Source organism: Dromiciops gliroides, chromosome 3 (genome assembly GCF_019393635.1).
Source record: "Dromiciops gliroides isolate mDroGli1 chromosome 3, mDroGli1.pri, whole genome shotgun sequence".
In the NCBI taxonomy this organism is placed as follows: Eukaryota; Metazoa; Chordata; class Mammalia; order Microbiotheria; family Microbiotheriidae; genus Dromiciops; species Dromiciops gliroides.
Window position 1 is genome coordinate 445,704,934 of NC_057863.1, and position 21,149 is coordinate 445,726,082.

The 21,149-nt window shown below is 36.7% G+C and overlaps 1 protein-coding gene across 1 annotated transcript in view; it reads right to left on the reverse strand.

Moving 5' to 3' along the window:
- Nucleotides 1–15,851, reverse strand: part of DHRS9 (dehydrogenase/reductase 9) — a 28,609-nt gene extending 12,758 nt beyond the window's left edge. Inside the window, exons 1-2 of the mRNA XM_043995877.1 lie at nucleotides 15,741–15,851; nucleotides 3,047–3,408 (exon numbers count right to left, since the gene is read on the reverse strand). Of these exons, the coding sequence (XP_043851812.1) occupies nucleotides 3,047–3,371 (325 nt within the window). The 5' untranslated portion in view covers nucleotides 3,372–3,408; nucleotides 15,741–15,851. The remainder of the gene's footprint in view (nucleotides 1–3,046; nucleotides 3,409–15,740) is intronic.
- Nucleotides 15,852–21,149: the final 5,298 nt, after the last annotated feature.

Below are 21,149 nucleotides of genomic sequence, written 5' to 3' on the forward strand. Positions count from 1 at the left end.
AATAGGTCTGGGAAAATGTGAATTCCCCCTATTGTAAGACAGGTGATACAGAAATTGATAAGTCTCTTTAACCAGGACTTGGGTGATACAAGTCAAGACTCTAATTGTAATATAGCTTAATATCTCATTGTAATATTAATTTTCTCATTAATTATTAACTAATCGGAATTGATTTTCACCCTCAGAACACCTATTCTTTAAAAGGCATATGGGGGCAGCTAGGTGGCACAGTGGATAAGGCACCCGCCCTGGATTCAGGAGGACCTGAGTTCAAATCCGGCCTTAGACACTTGACACTGACTAGCTGTGTGACCCTGGACAAGTCACTTAACCCTCATTGATTCCTGCCCCCCTAAAAACAAGGCATATGAACTGTGAGTCCACCATCATGAGAGGTCTTTGGTCTAAGAGAGAGATGTCCAAATGAACATACTTTTATTAATAAACATGCTGGCCTTATTAATAAAATGATAAATTACCCAGAAATTATATCTCTTGAACCTTTCTAAACAGCACACACAACTTATTTCAAACAAAATTCCCCTTCATGTCTTCTATATTCCAGAAAGTAATCCATTACAGGCATGAGGAACTGAATTAGTAATGGGACACAGATGTTGAATCAGCAACTTTAGAATTCTAATCTTATCTGTGAAGATGAGGACTGTCATGGGAAGCTTGAGTCAGACTTTCTGTTTTTATTCCCTTATATGGAAAGTGATCTGAGCACAGTAGGGATTAGTGAACATAACTAATATTGCCTAACATTTAGATAGAGCTTTACATAATTTGGCACAAAACTTTTACATACCCTGCCTTATTCTGACAAAGAGAGTAGAGTACTAGACTTAGAGGCAGGAAGACCTAGGTTCAAATTCTACCTCAGTCATGTATTAGCTGTGTGACTGTGAACAAGTCACTTATCCTTTTCTCAGCTTCTGCTCCCTCACTAGTAAAATGAGGATCAAATAAGATAACATACATAAAGTACTTTTCAAATGTCCAAATGCTGTATAAATGCTAACCACTGTTGTCATTTGCTCTTCTTAGCAACACAGTGAGGAAGACATAGGATGAACACTGAATTCCAGCAGTTACTTCCACCCACATTATGGCATTTAAAGTTCTTCATAAGTTTGCCCTTTCCTCCATTTCTGATCTTATGCTTTATTCTCTGCCTCTTACTCTATGATTCAGCTACAGTGGCCTACTTCCTTTACCTTTCACACTTCACATCCACGTCAGGCTCCCATCTCTCCATTGCACTGGCCAACCCCTCATGCCTGGAATGCTCTCCTTCCTTACCTTCACATCTTAGATTACCTGGTTTGCTCCAAAACTTATCCTAGTCCCACATCTAGAAGGGGTCACCCCAGCCAATAATGCTTTCTCCTGTGAAATCACTATGTATTCACTCTGTATATACCTTTTATAGGGGCAGTTAGGTGGTGCAGTGGATACAGTCTGGCTTGGAGTCAGGAAGACCTAAGTCCAAATTTGGCCTCAGAACCCTTACTAGCTGTGTGACCCTGGGCAAGTCACTTAACCTTGTTTGCTTCAGTTTCCTCATCCATACAATAACAGACCACTCCAGTATTTTTACCAAGAAAGCAACAAATCAGGTCACAAATAGTCAGACACGACTAAGAGAATGACTGAACAACAACATCTTGCATGTCCATAATTATTTATACACTGTATCTCCTTTTGAATGTGAGCTCCTTGAGGACAGGGATTCCACCCCCCCCCTTTTATATCCCCAGCACTTAGCACAGTACCTGACACATAGTAGGTGCTTAATAAAGGCTTGATGACTGACTTGCTTAGGTGTCTTCAAGTCAATCACACAATGGAGCTTGAAAGTCAAACTCAGGTTTTTGGAATCTTAGTTCAGTGTACTTCTGACCTCATCACTTTGCATCTCAGCTTTTACAAGGTCCTTTGTTAGGAGCAAGGCTACATTCAAATAATCTGTTTAGCATGTCACAACATTCAAGAAAAAGTGATTGTGAGCTCCTTGAGGGCAGAGACTGTCTTTTGCCTCTTTTTGTATCCCAGCACTTAGCATTATGTCTGGCAAATAGCAGACATTTAAGAAATGTTTATTGATTGACCAATTGAGTTGAAAAAAAAATTAAAACTCAGTTGTCCAGATGGATTATTTACAGGAATTTCCAAAATTATTATAGGGATATGGAACTTGACTAAACCTCAAAAAATCTCTGGACACTTAAAGCCTTAACTTATCACTGATCAATGATAGAGAGTTATAAAACATTCTTGATCTTCTTTTTTAAAAAATGGTACCTGGAAACATTTAAAATTCTATTCAATGCTTTCAAAACCATCTCATTTCCAGGAAATAGCAGTTTGGGAAAATTGGGTAACAAACAAATATCATGCATACCCATGTTCCTTATTATTTTGTTGGACTTGTGAGGATTGAAACTCTAAAAAATCAGAAGTTCTTGATACTCTCATTGCCCATGTGGTTCAGATGAGGCTATGAACTTGTGTCCAATTTTCTGCTCGAGGAGGTAGTATCAAGCTTCAGGATGGCAGAATGACACCATGTCCACAGTTCATTTTGGGGAAGAGTTATAAGGAGACTAGAATGTTACCTAAGACCAGTAAGGAGTTGTCTTTTCTACACACAAGAGCAGTCATTGTTTTCCCAATGATTCTAAACTTGCTTATTATAAAAAAGAATAATGACAGGCAGATCCATCACTCAGAGACTAGGAATTTAATTATATATAGGGCAAGACTTCTTAATCTTGATAAATGTATTAAGCTATAATTGGTTTCTTTTGTAACCCTTATGTGTTTTGTTTTATGCATTTAAAAATATTATTCTGAGGAGGGGTCTGTCCATGTTCTTCCCCAGACTGTCAAAAAATCCATGACACATGCAAAAAAATCATTAAACTCTTGCTCTAGTGGGATAAACCAAATAGATGGGGTACCAAGATAGGAATGCATATTGAGACTTTCTTTGAAGGGCTAGTTAAGGTGAAGGACAATTTAATTTGCTTAAGGTAATAACCTGTGTCACTCACCTTTTTCCCCAACCTCATCTTCACCCACTGGGCTGTCCTTTTTACATTGTCTGGGTCTGTCACATCCAAAAAGCACAGTTGAAGACTTCCAGAAGTAGATGCCTTTAGAGCCCTGGATCCTGATTCTGTCAGGCAACCAGCAAGAACACGAAATCCTTTTTTATCAAAAGTTTTTGCTGCCAAATTTCCAAAGCCTGTGTCACACCCAGTGATGAAGATATACTTGTCATTGATGTCGGCAATCCTTAGAAGTCCTTTGCAATTCCACAATAAGTAGAATATGATTAGAAAGGCTAACATCCAAAGGATCATTTTCTTTTTTTTTGCCAACAGGGAGACTCCTTTTCTCCTACAATAAAGGAAAATGTATGCCTTAAAGTTTGTTTGTTCTTAAGTAACTCAAGTTCAAATTAAAAACTTGGCAAAATGATGCTAGCCATTACAGAAAAAACTTTAAAAATTAAAAACAAAAACTAAATACATAGGCTTATTGGCACTATGTGGTAATGGTGTGGTACTTTAAATACTGAAAAATACTTCCAGCATAAGGCAGAATCCAAGTGGAGACAAACATTGTTAAATGGTGAAAGTTAGTGAATACTGTTGTCATTAAATTATACCTTATCTGAGGGTCATTGTGAGAACAAGGAACAGGCATTTCACAGGCCAGTTCTACTGATAGGGATCACACAGAAGCAAAACTCCAGAAGAAAAGAAGTTGGAGTGAGGAGAAAAGTAAATTAGTTTTTCTCAGAATGGAGTCCCAGATAATAGTCATTCAAACATAGATGTAGGATGATTGTGGCTTTGCTGAACTGTAACTTTATATGGGCAGGACAAGGGAAGTAAAACAAATTATGTCTCTTAAAAGAGAATTTCTGTGTGTAATTCCTTGTGTGTGAGAGCAGAGATTTAGGTCAGATGTTTTAAAACAAAAGAGTGCCAAACACTGTTCCCCTTCCCCCTAAGGTTATGTAGCATTAAAAAAAATTTAACAATTATAACCTTGAGTGCTAATGGACTGAAATCAATATCAAAATGGAAGACAGTTCAGAATGTATTAGAAAACAAGAAGCAAACAGATTTTTTTTTTTGCATATAAAAAGTACTTCTAAAATAGAGATACATGTAGAGTTAAAGTAAAAAGTGGGGGGCAAAATTTATTTTGGCTTTAGCTGAATACCACATAAGTTTCAATCATGATTTCAAATAAGGCAACAATAAAAACTATATATTTACCAAGAAATACAAATGGAGAAAACTACATTAAAGGTATCATAGAAATGGAAACAATAGAAATGGCATGTGTATGTATGGGGGGGATAGAGAGAGAGAGAGAAGAGAGAGAGAGAGAGAGAGAGAGAGAGAGAGAGAGAGAGAGAGAGAGATATCAGATTGCAAAGCTATTGCATCTAGGAAAATATAATTGATATGCAAAATATCTAGATAGTAAGACAGTAATTATAGGAGACTTTAGTATTTCTTTCCTGGGGACTTGAGAGAGCTAACAGAAACTTAAGAAATAAATTGCCTATTTGAACAAAAAAGTAAAAAATAAATCTGAAAAACCTGATGTTTACTGAATAGGAATTTTAGAGTATATGCTTATTTTTCATGATCATCAACATCATTATAAAATTTTATAACATTTTACAACATAAAGAACTTAAAAATAAATCCAGGCAAGGATAAATAATAAATATGTCCCTTATAGTCTATAATTGAATAAAATTTTAATAGATAAAGAAAATATGAACAAAATATATTGACCTGAACGAAGACTACAGATATCCTAGATAATGTGTATATCAATGAATACTTCAAAATAATAATTAAGATAATTATAACATGCTAAAAATTTATAGACTATAGTAAAATCAGTCCTCAAGAATAGTTTATATGTCTGAACCAGCAATATTAAAAATCAGCAATAAAAAAGAAAAAGAAATTGAGCATACAATTTTTTTAAATCTAGAAAAAGAGCAAAGTGGTAATCCCAAATCAAATTAAAAGAAGGCATTTTAAAAATCAAAAGAGAGCTTTAAAAATTGAACACAAAAATAATTGAATTGATAAGCCAAAAACTCATGTTGTTTTTTTTTTCAGAAAGAAAAATAAAGTGATCAAACCATTATCCAAATTTAATTAAAATAGAGGAAAGAAAAAAGAAACCATCAAAAGTTTTAAAAATGTTAAATTATTTAATAATGAGTAGATAGAAATAAAATGAACAGAATCAATTGCTCAATTGCCAATAAAACTGAGAATTCAAATGACATGGATAAATATCCATAAAACAGCAGCATATAAGCAACATAATCCTCGAAACAATAACCAAGAAAATAAAAAAATACCACAGAAGAAACTCCTGAACCAGATGGATATATAAGAACTCTATGAAAGAAAAAAAAATTCCTATGCTACACAAATTGTTTTCAAAAACAGAGATAGCACTTTGCCAAACTATATAAAACTAAAGATAAAGTATAGAAAGAGAATAATAAACCAATAATGAGTACTGATGCAAAAAATAGGCAAATTATATTAATTATCTTCCAAATTATTCATTATAACCAAATTGTATTTATACCAGGAGTACAAGAATGGTTTGAGGTTGGAAAAGTGGTATATTAATTATATTATTTTAAACTATTTTTATTGATAAATTCAGAAAATGCTTTCAACACAATACAGCACCTATTCATGTAAAACAAATAAAAAACTTAGAAAGAAAAAAATCTTCTTTAATATAATCAAAAGTACTTACCCAAAACAAAGAACTACGATTATTTGCAGCACAGAAATGTGGAGCTTTCTCAATAAGGTCTGAGGTAAAGCAAAGATGCCTACTATAGCAACTACTATTTGAGCAGAAGGAAATTTTTTAAAAATCAAGAAAATAACCATTGGCAAATAGGAGGCAAAATTATCTCTCTATGGACATTATTATAGTTAACTCAGCACATTCTAGAGAGTCCACCAAAATCACAATAATCAACAGCCTCCAAAAAGTAGCAGGATACAAAATAAATCCATAGAAATCATCAGAATGTTTATATATTGCTAACAAAAGCTGAGAGATAGAAAGAGACATTGTAACAATAAAATATATTAAATATCTCTAAGTTAGCTTGCCAAGACATAGCCAGGACTTTTATAAGAACCCTTCAAAATGTGGCTATCCAACACAATATGAACAAAGAAATTATAATAATAGCCAAAATTAATGATAGCTAAACACCATAACCTATCAAATTGTCAGGAAATAGTAATAACAGTGGGCTAAAATAGCAAAAGTCATATGGAGTGAATAAAAGCTTAAGTATGTCAAGGGAAATAATGAAAAAAATATAACAAAATGGATTTATTATTATTAAACCCCTGTCATACTATGAATCAGCAATTATTTTTAAAAACCCATCTACTACTGAATAAAATATGGAAAAACAAGAATATCAGAATTTAGTAAAGAAGCAAGACCTTGAATCAAATGTGTATGATAAGCTAGTACTTATTAAACCTAAGAACATAAACTACTGGGAATTACTTCATTTGACAAAACTGTACCGAAAAACTAAATAGCAATTTGTTGGAAGACATGTCAGCATCTTATACTACATATGGCAATAAAATAACAATGAATAAAAAGTCTGAATATAAAATATAAACATCATTTAAAAGTTAGAGGAGGAAGATTATACTATAACATGGAAGGTTCTCACAAATGTGGATAAGGAGAAAATTGTAATTGGATGTGGGACAGAAGAGGTTTTAAAGCATGCAAAAGTCAATTTTGACCATATATAAAATTATAACATTTTTTGCAGATATAAAAAATGGAATTAAAGTTAGAGGAAACTATTTGACTTAAAAAATGTTTTTTGTTTTAAACATATCTGACAAAATTCTAACATCTAAAATCTATTAAAAAATTGACCAAAATGTTTATGATTGAAAGCCATTCCCTAATATATAAATGGTCAGAGGATAAGAATACAAAGTTTTCAAAAAAAGAAACAAACTTTCAACAACCAGCTATAAAAAGGTTAAAATTCATTTTCTTTTTTGGTTAGGCAATTTGGGGTTAAGTGACTTGCCAGGGTCACATAGCCAGTAAGTGTTAAGTGTCTGAGGCTGGTTTTGAACTCAGGTACTCCTGACTCCAGGGCCAGTGTTCTATCCACTGCACCATCTAGCCTGCCCCCAAAATTCATTTAAAAAATCAGAAATGCTAACATACCTTGAGACATCATGAAAGACCTGTCAATTTGGATAAAGATAAAAAGATGATGGGGAAATTTAATGTTGGAGAAGCCATGGGAAGTCAGACTAAATCTGTGTTGATGGAGCTATGAGTTGATCCGACTATTCTAGAAAATAATTTGGAACTATGTATGAAAATCCACTAAATAGTTCAATCTCTTTGACCTAGTTATCTAAGGTCAATAAAAGCAAGAAATGGGTCCATGAATTAAAAAGACATAAAAAATACTATTTGCAATGAAATGGAAATGAGCCAAGCAGCTAACAGTTTGGAAATGGCCAGATAAATTGTAATATACAAGGGTAAAGGAATATTATTCTTCTGAAAGGGATGAAGATCAGGAATTCAGAGAAATGTGGGAAGACTCCATTGAAGTGGTGCCAAGGGAAGAAAGTGGCACTAAAAGGAAAACACATATAATGGCTATAATAATGTAAATGAAGACAACCTTGAAACTCAAAATTTAGATCAGGTCAGGTCAAATATAATACAGAACCCAGGTCAAATTTTTAAAATTAAAAAATTTTTAAATTAATAAATAACAATAATACCAAGCCAAATAGACTTCCTTTCTGCTAAATGGTAAACTACAAACTAGTTAGTCAGTCAGTCAAAAGGCATTTATTAGGTACTTCCATTTATTAAGTGCTTCATTGGCACAGTGTCAGTTGCTGTGGCTAAGCCCTGGGGATAAAAAGAAAAGCAAAAAGTCCCTTCCCTCAAGGAGTTCACAGTCTGATGGGGGAGACAACATGCAAACAACTATGTAAAAGCAAGCTATGTGCAATTGGAAAAAAAAAAAAAACAACAACAGATGGAAGGTACTAGCATTAAGGGGGCTCAGGAATGGTTTCCCATAGAAGATGGAACTTTAGCTGAGACTTGAAGGAAACCAGGAGATGAAGATGAGGAAGGAGAAGATTGTAGGCATGGGAAAGAAACAGTGAAAATGAACAGAGTTGGGAGACAGAGTGATATGTACTATCAACCACAATCCCATTTCACTTAACAGATTTTGAAGAATGTACTTTGGGGGTGTGGGGTGTTGGTATTTATCAGTGTTTGGAATGTCTGCTGTTCAGACAATTATCAATTAAACCATTTGAAAACCATTTAAACCATTTAAAAATAAGAAGAGGGGCGGCTAGGTGGTGCAGTGGATAAAGCACTGGCCCTGGACTCAGGAGTTCCTGAGTTCAAATCCAGCCTCAGACACTTGACACTTACTAGCCGTGTGACCCTGGGCAAGTCACTTAACCCCATTGCCCCGTAAAAAAAAAAAAAAAGAAGAAATGAAAATGTCTCAAAAGAAATAATGGGATATTAGAAGTTGGGTGTGTATAGAGAAGAAGCTTCCAGGGGAAATAGATAAACAAGAAGTGGTGATTCATTAGATTTAGTTGGTTCCAGATAAAATTGGCAAGAGAATGTGCATTCTTAGCTCATTTTCTCACCTTCTTCTTATATGATTTTCAGTTGCTCCCTCTACTGTCTAATGGTTTCATGATGCCCTCTGGTTGCACTGGTAACCCATCATGAGTATGCTTTTCAGCTTTTTCTACATTTCTACAGCAAATGTAGACTACTCAAATACCATACATGCTCCAGATAGTCTTGCTCTTATGTCTTTGGTCACATTGTTCCCTAAGCCCAAAGAAGGAAAGGCTGGTATTTATCCCTTCCATTTGTTAAGACAGGAACAAAAATGACTTCTAAGATCCGTTCCAATTCTAATATTCTGTGACCCGAAAATCATAGAATGGAAATCGTAGTCTCAGCATTGAACAGATCTCAAGTCATATAGTCCAAGCCATAACAAAATAAGATACCTCTTTACAATATACCTAACAAGTGGTTATCCAACCTTAGCTTAAAGATGTGTCTAGTGAGAGGTAACTAACTACCTCCCAAAGCAGCCAATTCCACTTTTGTATCACCGTTATTGTTAGGAAGTTTTTCCTTACACTGAGATTAAATTTTCCCCTTTGCAACTTCCATGCATGGCTCCTTGTTCTGGCCCCTGAAAGTAAGAAGACAACTTCCATTATATTTCATATATGGAGAGAGAGAGACTTTTTCTTTACTGTTGGTATGAGATATATGAATTATACAGGTCCAGGAGCAGGGAAAGTTTACCCTCTAGTGACCCCAGACTACACAGAGTGGCACTAAATTCATAAATAGGTCTCTGTGGAAAAACACATTTAAAAAAACAACAACCTTTCTTTGGGCTAAGATAAAAATGTTTTATTTTTTGTTGTAGAAACAAACCTTTTCCTAGGTTTGATGCTCTTGTTAGCCTGAGTGCTTGCAGGGAATTTTAGGGATCCTTTTGGGAGAAAGAAAAACCGGCCAGATACATATCTTCCTAGTTTTTTTTCCCAGATGAGGGAATGAAACAAATATATTTTTTGAGAGGCACATAGAGAATTATATCTTGGCCTTTGTTTTGCTTAACTATGTATATTCATTACAAGAATGGGAAGGTAGGCATGGGAGAAAATAATTGTCAATTGGAAACGGTAAAATTGAATTAAAAAGAGAAAATTATTCTTGCGCTTCATGTTTGGAGGGAAGAGATGACACCTAGATAACATACTGCTCATGCTTCATAAATATTGCAGAATTGAATTGAATTAATGTAGGCAATACAGGGGCTATAACCCCTATTCTACAGATGAGTACTGAGTCACAAAAAGACCGTGTTTATTCATTGTCATGCAGCTAGACTGTTACAGTGTTTTACAGGAGAGGGACTCCCAGAAGAGAGAGGAAAATTATGCCAGAAGATAAGAGAGAATGGAAATATTGAATCAAGGATATAAAGATTTATAGCTTCACTGTATATACTGCTGGGCCACTTGTTAAAGAAGGTGGAAAACCCCAAGAAAGGCAATTTCCCCCTTCATTTGTGTTACAGACTGCATCTACCACTGTTCATATCAACTTCTGCTTGTTTTAACTGTCTCTTCTGTGGTTCCCTATTTTGATTTTTAAAATCATTCTTTGCTCTTACTTCTTGCTACTCACTTATTGCTTTGGTTTTTATGTATTTAATAAAAGAAAACAAGAAGCTGCTCCTACTATCTCATTGTCTCCTCCTGCAGAAACAAAGAATTAAGGAGATCTATCTAGAGAGCACCTTGAGTGCTCCTGGCTTTGATTTTTATATTACTCACTTCAAACTTAAAAAGATTGCATTTCCCTAGTACAAATTTCCTTTGAGAAGCATTAAATCAAACTGGCAAAAATTTAAACAACCACGGTTTACTGCTACCATCTTATCTGATCAAGCAGACTTGCTTCTCATTTCAGTTGGATTAGTAGTTAAACTGTTCACCAGATGACACTAAATGTGGAATATTGAACAATAAATGGGCATCATAGATCACTATATATAGAAGAGAGTGTTTCTTGCTAACTAAAAGACAAACCTTCTAACAAAAAAAGAATGTGAAATCTTTAATTTGTGTTTTCCCATTCCCTTTAGGCTATTGCAAAATATTGCCTGAATTTTGTGCTCATACACAGAGCAAGAATTTAATAAATGTTGAATAGAATTGAATATACAGGGTAATCTCATTATTCTGTGACATTTTCTCTCAAATGACAGCAACAAGGCATTTGTCTCCATTTTGTTTACTTTCTCTTCCTTCTCTGGAGAAAAGTCCTTGCATGACATACTTCAATAGATTAGTAATCTTATTGATATGGGTCTTGCCTCTACCCCATCCATGCCAATTTATTTTCAGGGGTTTTGCCCCTCCACAACTCTGGGCTTTAGATTTTAATGGGATTGGGGACAGCTAGGTGGTGCAGTGGATAAAGCACCGACCCTGGATTCAGGAGGACCTGAGTTCAAATCCAGACTCAGACACTTGACACTTATTAGCTGTGTGACCCTGGGCAAGTCACTTAACCCTCATTGCCCCACACCAAAAAAAATATTTTAATGGGATTGACTTCCATGTTCTCTTTTGCAATATTACTTCCTGCCATTGTTATATTATACTGGCTACTTATAAGTTTACTCTATTGGCTAGGTGGTGGTGGTCAGGCAGACCAGAACAAGAAAAAAATTTAACACACATAGATTAGCAGCAAACAATTTTTCTACATTTTATTGGTATCCAGATGGTGGAGAGAAGCCAAGAAGATGTATGAACTCTCCCAGATTTCCCTCAGAAACAATGCTAATTTAAGCCTCTAAAAGGACTCTGGAGCTGCAGAACCTACACAAAGATGGAGTGAAAAAATCTTTCACCTTAAGATAACCTAAAAGGATTTCAGGAAAGGTCTGTCTCACTTGGGTAAAAGGGGAGTGCAGCACAGCACAACACAGAGGGTGTTGGGCAAGCCAATGGAAGGCTTAGCACAGATCAGCAGCTGAGAACACTTGGTCCTGGATCAGCAGACTAGTGGTATAGCAGGTCAGGTGTGAGCCCCCATCCCCAATGCTAAAGGCAATCTGCCAGCTTGGGTATCTGCTATACGACAGGTGCAACCAGGCTGAGCCACTTCAGTGCAGTGAGTGAGCTGCCTGGAGCACTGAGGCCTGAGAGCAGAAAGCCAGTGATCAGGCCCCTGGTCCCCAGCAAAAGAAACTCAAGACAGGAGCAGAGCTCAACTTTAAAAGGCATGACATAGGCTAAAATATGAATAGGAAACAGAGAAGAACCCTCACCATTGAAAACTACTATGGTGACAGGGAAAACCAAAACACAAACTCAGAAGAGGACAACAATGTCAAAATGTCTACATGCAAAACCTCCAAGTGGAAGTGGAATTGGTCTCAAGACCAAAAAGTCTTCTTGGAAGAGCTCAAAAGGGATTTTATTAATCAAATAAGAGAGGTAGTAGAAAAATTAGGGGGGGGGAAATGAAAGTTATGCAAGAGAGAATCAATGGCTTGGAAAAAGAAAACAACTCCTTAAAAATAAAATTGGCCAAATGGAAAAGGAGGTACAAAAGCTGACTGGGGAAAATAATTCCTTAAGAATCAGAATTGGGCATAGGGGCAGCTAGGTGGCACAGGGGATAGAGCACCGGCCCTGGAATCAGGAGTACCTGAGTTCAAATCTGGCCTCAGACACGTAACACTTACTAGCTGTGTGACCCTGGGCAAGTCACTTAACCCCAATTGCCTCACTAAAAAAATAAAAATAAAAATAAAAAGAATCAGAATTGGGCAGATGGAGGCTACCTATAATAGGTATCCAAATGTTCATCCATAATGGAGGCAATATTATACATCCTTTGCAATCAATATAAATTTCTTCTTTGACACAAAAACGTGTTTTTTGCTCTTTTCATCATCATCTGATGCTTGTGAAAGGGGCCTGAAGCAGACAGTGCACCTTATAAATAATCTGGATAAAAGAGGCTGAATTGCTAGAATAAGATCCTACTGGCTGATCACCATAAACTTTAGACTACATCAGTGCTTCACATCATGAATTAGAGCTTTCCTAAAGTGGAAGAGCTGGGCATCAGCTTCTCCCACATTATGGAGTCTTCAAGTGGCTATATGACCATGTGACAATATGCTGTGGTGAGAATCCTTGTCAAGAAGTTGGATTACATATTAGACTAAATTGCTTTTGATGTCTCTTCTAACTTTGAAGTATCTTCTAACTTCTAACTCTTCTAATTTCTAATTCTGTGATCCTATGAGATTACTTATTGTTAGTAATGATACACAAATTCCCTTGTTCATTTGACTCCATTGAACATCATTGACGTACCAAATTGCATTTCTGTATCCTTTGTGACTTCCAGAGATTTCTTCTAAATATATTTAGAGTGGGGACTACCCTGTGGAGCTTGTGTGATGATGGACCCATGTCCTAATTTCTTCTGCTGGGCTACTTGCTAAAGAATATGAAAAGCCAATGGCTCTTGATAGACCCCATGGGGGATATGGGGGGAGGAGATGTGTCCACAAGAAGCAGCCACTGAACTGGGAAGAGATTCCCATTCAATAAACTTTAAAAGAAGAGGACACCTTCTCTGCCTCTCTTATTTTTTATCTTTTGAGTGCGTTGCTTGAGACTCTGCCCACTCTCACTTAGACATCCAGTGAAGAGGGAGGGGACTTCTCTCTCCTCTCCTTGCCCAGAAGCAGCTGGGGGAGCGGGGGGGGGGGGGGGGGAAGAATATGAGCTAGACATCAAGTCCCTGGCTGTTTCTTCTGCTTTGTGTGTCTTTCCCTCATCAAAAATCACCAAACATCAGTCTAGAGAGATGGACATTTCTAGTTTAGGTGGCATCTTCATGAGTTTGAGAAGTAGAAGAAAAAAAAATAGGCATTTATTAAATGATTATTATGTTCCAGGCACTGTGCTACAATTATTATCTCATTTGATCCTTACAACAAACCTGGGAAATAGGTGCCATTTTCACCCCCATTTTATAGATGAGAAAACTAAGGTAAATAGAGGTTAAGTGACTTGCCCAGGGTCACACAGCTAGTAAGTGTCTGAAGCCAAATTTGAACTCATGTCTTCCTATCCACTATCCACTCTGACACCTATCTCCTATGAGAGATACAAAGATAAGCAAAAAAAAAAAAAACAAACAAAACAGTCTTTTCCCTCAAGGATCTTTCAGTCTAGTAGGGAGGAAAGAACATGCATTAGGAGGAATGATACAATCTTTTATGAGAAGTACAAAGTGGGAGGAAAGATCGTTTTCATTTGGGATGATCAAGGAAGATTTAAAATCATAGAATTTTAGAGATAGAAGGGACCTTAGATATCATTTAACCTAGCCCTTCATTTTATAAAAGAGGCCCAGAGAAATTAAGTGACTTGCCTGCAGTCACACACTAAGTTAGTGTCCTTTTCATGGAGGAAATGACTATCGAGCTAGTTCTTCAAGTCAATATTTGTATTTAAAGGCACTATTGAAGAAAATGGTGGTTATTTTAAAAAATATTTTCAAGCAGAATCTCTGAATAAAAATACCAAATAATATAAGATTATACATTTTGGATGTCTTGACTACTGTGGTTTAAGGTTTTCTAATAAATCTTTGGACATGAAGGAAAACTAATGCTATGTGGATGTACCACTGTGGATAACATTAAAACTTTTTCCTTTCTACTATAAACATCTTTGAACAGGGAAAAGGTACCTGAACTCATGAGAAGTTTAGCAAGATGAAAAAGCTTCTAAGTTAGGGTTGTTTTTTAAATTCACTGTTTAACTTGCTTGAAATATGTGAGAGAATGATAGATATTAATGTCCTTAGGTCCCAAGCCTTGTTTGACAAGTAAAAGACAATTTAAAAAGCTCAAATAAAGGATTAAATATCATTTCAGTAGCTGGTTTAAAGTTGTTTGTACAACCCTATGATATTTTTATAATATTGTCTCTAAAATCTTCTAAATGTTCATGAGAATATCAGAAAGCAAATACAGTAGAGACACAAACTACCTCTTTCACAAGCCACAGGGGCCTATGGAATGTTCAAATGATTCAGAAACTGAAACCACAAGTCTTTAGAAAGAAACTCACTCTCCCCAGCCCCACATCATTTTGGTCAATGAAATGACAAACAATTCTCCGTCTAACCAAGCTTTCACATGTGAAAGACGTGTGACTTGGCATCTTCCACTTCTATACAACAACTGCTGATAAAGGTAGAGTGGGTCCAATAAAATGGGCAGTAAAAAGCTGAAGCAAGTTTATTGCTCTCATCTCATTTCCAAGGCCCTAACGTCCACTAACAGACATTTCATGCATCCTCTATATTCTAATTTTCCCTTTTTGCCCTTATTCTTGGCCATGCTTCTGTGCCCAGTCTGGCATCTGAAAGTCAGTTTGTGTGTTTAACCGGTAGAAAAATGCCCTTGGGAGTAATGGTGAGCCAAAACCCTGATCCTACCCCCCCCACACACACACACCCATGTTACATTGTTGTTGTTGTTTAGTCATTTCCATAATACATGTTATTTTAGGGAGCCAGTGACCTGGGTGCCTCACTCTATGCCAAGATTGATTTTTTCCCTTTAATTTTTTCATCAATTATGTAATACCCAGCTGTTGCCAGATGAGCTCTGTCAGTGTTAACAATCAAATGTAAAATATATTTATGAATACGGTATGTTCTGTAACCACAAACAGAATCTTGGTTATAAGGAGTCAATAATTTGGGTAAAGACAGAGCTAGAGTGGTTCCTTTGTATACTGAGGTACCCCATCTGCAACACAATTGTCTATAGACTTCACAAAAGGGCTCTTCCAGATACAACATACTATGTGCTATTTCATCAATTATGTCACTAACTGATGGCAACTTGAAAGATACTTTTTTTTCCTATAAGAAAGAAGACTAAAGAAAATTTCAATGAGTGTTTTGAAAGAAAAAAAATTAAGTAATAGGGGGAAAAATCACCCTCATTTATTAATAATTACCTGATCTCAAGACGAGCTGGCTCTCAGAGGCTAGCTACCCCTTGACTTCTTTTGACCAGAAAAGGAGGGAAAGGTTGGGCCACGGAAACCAAATGTTGCTTCTCTCTGGGTTGGAGTAGTGGAGGCCAAAGCAGCTCAGAGCAGGGTGCCTGGGCTGCTTCCAAAGCTTCAGGTCTGCTCTTTTATTCATGAGTCATATTAGTTGTGACACTCACTGATGACTCAAGTATTTCTCTGATGGGTGAAGGAAGCCAAGCAACTGTGGGCCACATGTCACAGAAGAGGACAATATTTTTACTACATTTATTATTAGAATTCCTAACAAATGGCTAAAAAAATCTATGGCATTCTAAATAATTAATTGTTTTCTATTATCCCTGTCCTTAGACTTCTTTCTCTTTCTCAGTTTACCCACATTTGGGACATTTTAAGATTCATTTTGCTGAGTAAAGAGAAGTATGTAAAAACTTCTTACAAACCTTAGCTAATACCACAGCCACCACTACCACCATCATTATCACGATGTAGGAAAGGTGATTAGTGATGATGATTTTATGCTTTTTTTTTTTTTTTTTTTTTAGTGAGGCAATTGGGGTTAAGTGACTTGCCCAGGGTCACACAGCTAGTAAGTGTTAAGTGTCTGAGGCCGGATTTGAACTCAGGTACTCCTGAATCCAGGGCCGTTGCTCTATCCACTGCGCCACCTAGCTGCCCCCGATTTTATGCTTTTTAAAATTAGTTTTAATTTATTTTTAGGGATTTTATGTCTTTCAAAAACATTTATTAAAGTAGGTGGATGAAACAATTGGTCAAGATGCAGTTTTGGAATTCTTGGTGGGCTTTAAGATTTCATTCTCTGTCCCTCTAAGAACAGGATAAGAGGGAGGCCACTGAAGGAAACCCCGGAATCCAAGGATCTTCCAGACTGAGATATGACTTTTGGAAAACCCAGAAGAGAATAACATGTCAGAAAAGAGGGGGGACCTTCAGATCTTCTTCCACTTGAACCTACTCCATGGGAGAAGCTTGAACAAACACTGACCTCTGAAAGGATAGGAGTAAAATAAGGTTCCTTGTGGGCCTCCCACCTGCCCCACATTTGTGTTAGCTGTAAACCACCTACAAACTTTACACGCGGTGCTTTCCTATATGTCCCTTGTATTTCTCTAGTTTCTTGGCATACTATGCCAGTTCCTGAGAACGGCTAGTTCCTCTACAAAATGTTTTTTTTTTTAAATTATTCATCACTGATTAGTGTGGAAACAATTACAAGAATGTACATTCTTGATACAAAAATCTATCTTTTACTCTGTCCTCTGCCTTGAGGAATTTCCTAAAGACATTAGGTAAAAATAACCAAGGTCAAATTTATACCTGCTATCAGAGTCTTGTACCCTGAAACCTTTAAGATCACATACTCTAACCCCTTCATATTATTGATGAAGAAGCCAATGCTCAGTCGGATTAAGGAAACTGTCTCAAGTAACGCAGTGATATACCTGCACTGAGATTTTGGGCCTCTTGATATTTTGGTCAATGTTCTTCCCGGACTGTTACATGAACCAGATGTAATTTCAGAGATGACCCAAAGACCATCATTTCCCAAATAATCCTTACCCCCACTTGCTATTTGTTGCCTGTTTGAAATTCTTTTAAAAGTTAACACATGGAGGCAGCTAGGTGGCACAGTGGATAGAGCACCTGCCCTGGATTCAAGATGACTGTAACAAATGGAATAATGCCACCTGCTGGAGACTTACTGTAGGAAAGCTCCGCCATGAGAAGAAGGCTTCTGAGGGCAAGCCATGTGGTCAATCAAGGTCCTTGGCGTCAGGAAGTGATGTTTGCTTATGGGTACCGTCTATCAAGGCTACCAGCCAATCCACTTGAGGAGCCTCCCATTTCTGAGAGGAGGACACAAAGTAGGAGGTGGACACTGGCAGAGGGTTTTTTTTCTTCTTTTGGTTCCTGACCTCACCATGGTGGGTCGGATGATGGGGTCTCTTAGAAATAGTTAGATTTTTACCTTTCTCTCTGATCCTAATGCTCTTTAATAAATACTTAAACACTTAAATACTCTTGCGAAAGCTTATAATTTATTGGCGACCACTCATTAGATTTTAGATAGTATAGCTAGAATTTTAGCCCCTTACAGGACCTGAGTTCAAATCTGGCCTCAGACACTTGACACTTACTAGCTGTGTGACCCTGGGCAAGTCACTTAACCCTCATTGCCTCACAAAACAAAACAAAAAAGTTGAAAGTTAATACAACTTCATTCCATAAAGTAGAGAAAAGGTTTAATATGCAAATGCCATGGTGGAAAAAAGTTATTGACAGCTTCACACTAAGTAAATGATTGACCTAGATCCCTTTCTCTATTAGGATTTGATAGGGTTCAGGGTGGAGAAATATTAAGGACAACCAGTGCCTGAAATGGAATGGAGGGAAAGGGGGTGGAGAGAGAGGTGGGAGGGGATAGAAGAGCATGCTTTAAAAGGGGGAGTGAAAAAACACTGAGGGTGGCAAAGATAAACACTGCCTATTTCACAATTTTGTTCTTATCCTATCTTTAACCCTATCTCTAAATGTAATCCTATTTTTAACTCTAACATTAAATCTAAGTTATAGAAATCTGGTGTAAATGATTTAGAACTAGATTGTCTTTTACGTGGGTTTAAATATTTGGGGTGTGAACAAATCAAATTCTCCCCATCTTGGGGGAGGGAGAAGAGCACATGTTTAGTCTTTAATCTACCTAGTACAATATTACCTATCCAATTATCTTTATTTTCCTTGCTAAGTCATTTAACTATTTGTCCAATTAATTGAATTGCTTCTAACCATGCTTAACCAGACTAGAACTAATACTGACCTTCATACTGTAATCTTTATACCTCTGGAGACAAGAAGTTCTTAATATAAGTATACAATATAAGATTTCTTAATATCAAGGTATTATATTGTTTGAAAATACCTTTCCAAATTTTATTTTTGGTCAAAAAGGAATGACAATAGCAGCAGCAACAACAAAGCAACAGAAAGGAGCACCTAAACCTATGATTTCATTGGTATAGGGAACTCCCAAGGGAGGAAATGCTTCTACCACTGAAAGTTTGCACCTACTCTGAAACTTACTGTCATAAGGAGTTACCTAGAATACTGAGACCTGCCCAGTGACTTGCCCAGTGTCACATGAATAGAATGTAGGTGTCATGGGAGCACTTGACTCCAGTTGTTCCTGTCTTTAAGGGCACCTCTCTTTTTATTTCACTGAGTTTCCTCTCTAACAAAAATTGTTGTTGTTTATTCATTTTTTTTTTCAGTTGTGTCCAATTCTTTGTAATCCCATTTGGGGTTTTCTTGGCAGAGATACAGGAGTGGTTTGCCATTTCCTTCTCTACCTAATTTTCCAGAGGAGGAAACTGAGGCAAACAAGGTTAAGTGACTTGCCCAGGGTCACGCAGCTAGTAAGTATCTGAAGCCAGATTTGAACTCAAGTGTTGCTGACTCCAAGCAGAGTTCCACTTAGCTGTTCCTAGCAAAAATACAGAGCCACTAAACATAGACTACTAAACATAAATCTAGGTAGATGCTAATGGAAATTTTCTTTTTAAACTTGTTAACAACAGGTTGCAGTGTGGTTGTTTTTTCTAGATGCAGGAAAATACAAAGGACAGATGCCCACAGAAGTAAGACAAATCCAACTTATCATGATTCAGAAAAACTAAACAAAACAAACCACTTTAGGTATAGACTAGAGACCGAATGAGTTAACCTTCTAAAAAGTATTAAGAGTTTAGAAAATGGGATTATAACTACCTACTAATAGCATCTGGGCACTTCTCTGAAAGTTTTAATGACAAAAAACAAAACAAAACAAAACACCTACTAAAGATCTTTGTTCTCTTTTCTTCCTTCATAAACAATGCTCTTTTTTTCTTTTATAGATACTATCTGGTTTCTACATTTACTTCTTCTGCCCTGGGGGAGTTTTCCACACCTTTTCTGAAGTGAAAAATTGAAGTAATATCAAAGCCACAACTAGGATGGGGCAATCTGAGCCTTGCTTCAGGGCACTGAATTTGGGGAGTGACACAGCAGGGCCCTGCAGCAGCATAGAAATAATAGTGCTTAGTACTTAGCAGACAAGAACAATATCATAAAATAGGAAGGTTCCAGATGACAGTTTTATTTTCTCATTTGAGCCTCACAAGCACCCTATGAGGAATGTACTACAAGGTATATTGTACTTATTTTATAGATAAGGAAACAGACTCACAGAGGAAAGTGTCATGACCATGATCCCATGGTTAATAACTTACCAGAGGAGGGATTTGAATCCAACTCTCCCAAACCTAGGTCCATCACTTTAGATGCGACACTGACTTTCTAATTCGTAGTATAAGTTTATTCATAGAAGCTATAGACTGACTTTCCTTACAACATCATAAGGACCATTTTCAGATTGAACTGATCCCTCTTTCAAGTCATTAGGAGTTTACTAGCTGTGTGACCCTGTACAAGTCACTTAACCCTCATTGCCCTGGAAAAAAAAATAAAGTTATTAGGAGTGTATTGTGATTACCTATGAATTAGATCTGTAACTTAGTCTTATTTCCCTATATCACTCCCATTCCTGCCTGTAAATGTCTTGCTTCCAGTATAAGAGAAACCCATATGTCCTTGGGACCCTTCTTATCTTGTATTATTTTTCTTCTTTCTTCCTGTGAAATATTAGTCACTTAAACAAACAACAACCGTTTTGTATGACTATATAGCTGGCCTCTTTCACAATGGAGCAACTTTGTTGCTATTTGGACTCTTCTCAGACATTTCTTCTTGTAGGATGAAGTCAGACAAATGTTTCCAGCCTGAATTATAACTTCACGAGGCCCCCAGTAGGGACTGGTTTGTTTTCATGACTGAGTCTTGTATATAATTGACAGTTTCTTTGTGCAGAGGCCTTTGTGCAGTTTCTTTGTGCAGAGGGTATACAATTAATTACTTTAAATTAAATAAATATATTAAAAACTAATCCCCTCAAAAGGTGGGGCTAAGGGTGTGATGTTGTGGGTGGGAGACCAGCTCTGGAAAAGGTAGTTGGTACTTGAGAAAAGATGAGAGATTTGGGTGTGGCTAGAAAGTTGATAAGAGCAGCTGTGCAATTTCCCTGCAGAACTAACTCCATGGGCTGTATTTTACTGTGGTTAGCAAGTAAACATGACCTAGTGTACAAGAATGAAAGAGAGAAGGACAGGGGAGTAGGGAAAAGGAGAAGAGGAAGTAGCTTCCTCCATGAAGTCTTTTGTAGTTTGGCCATTATGAGGTCACTAAAGATGTCCTAATCGCCAGGTCTGAGGGTCTTTTCTGCAGTATTTGGCACTGTGGCCCACACCCTCCTTCTAA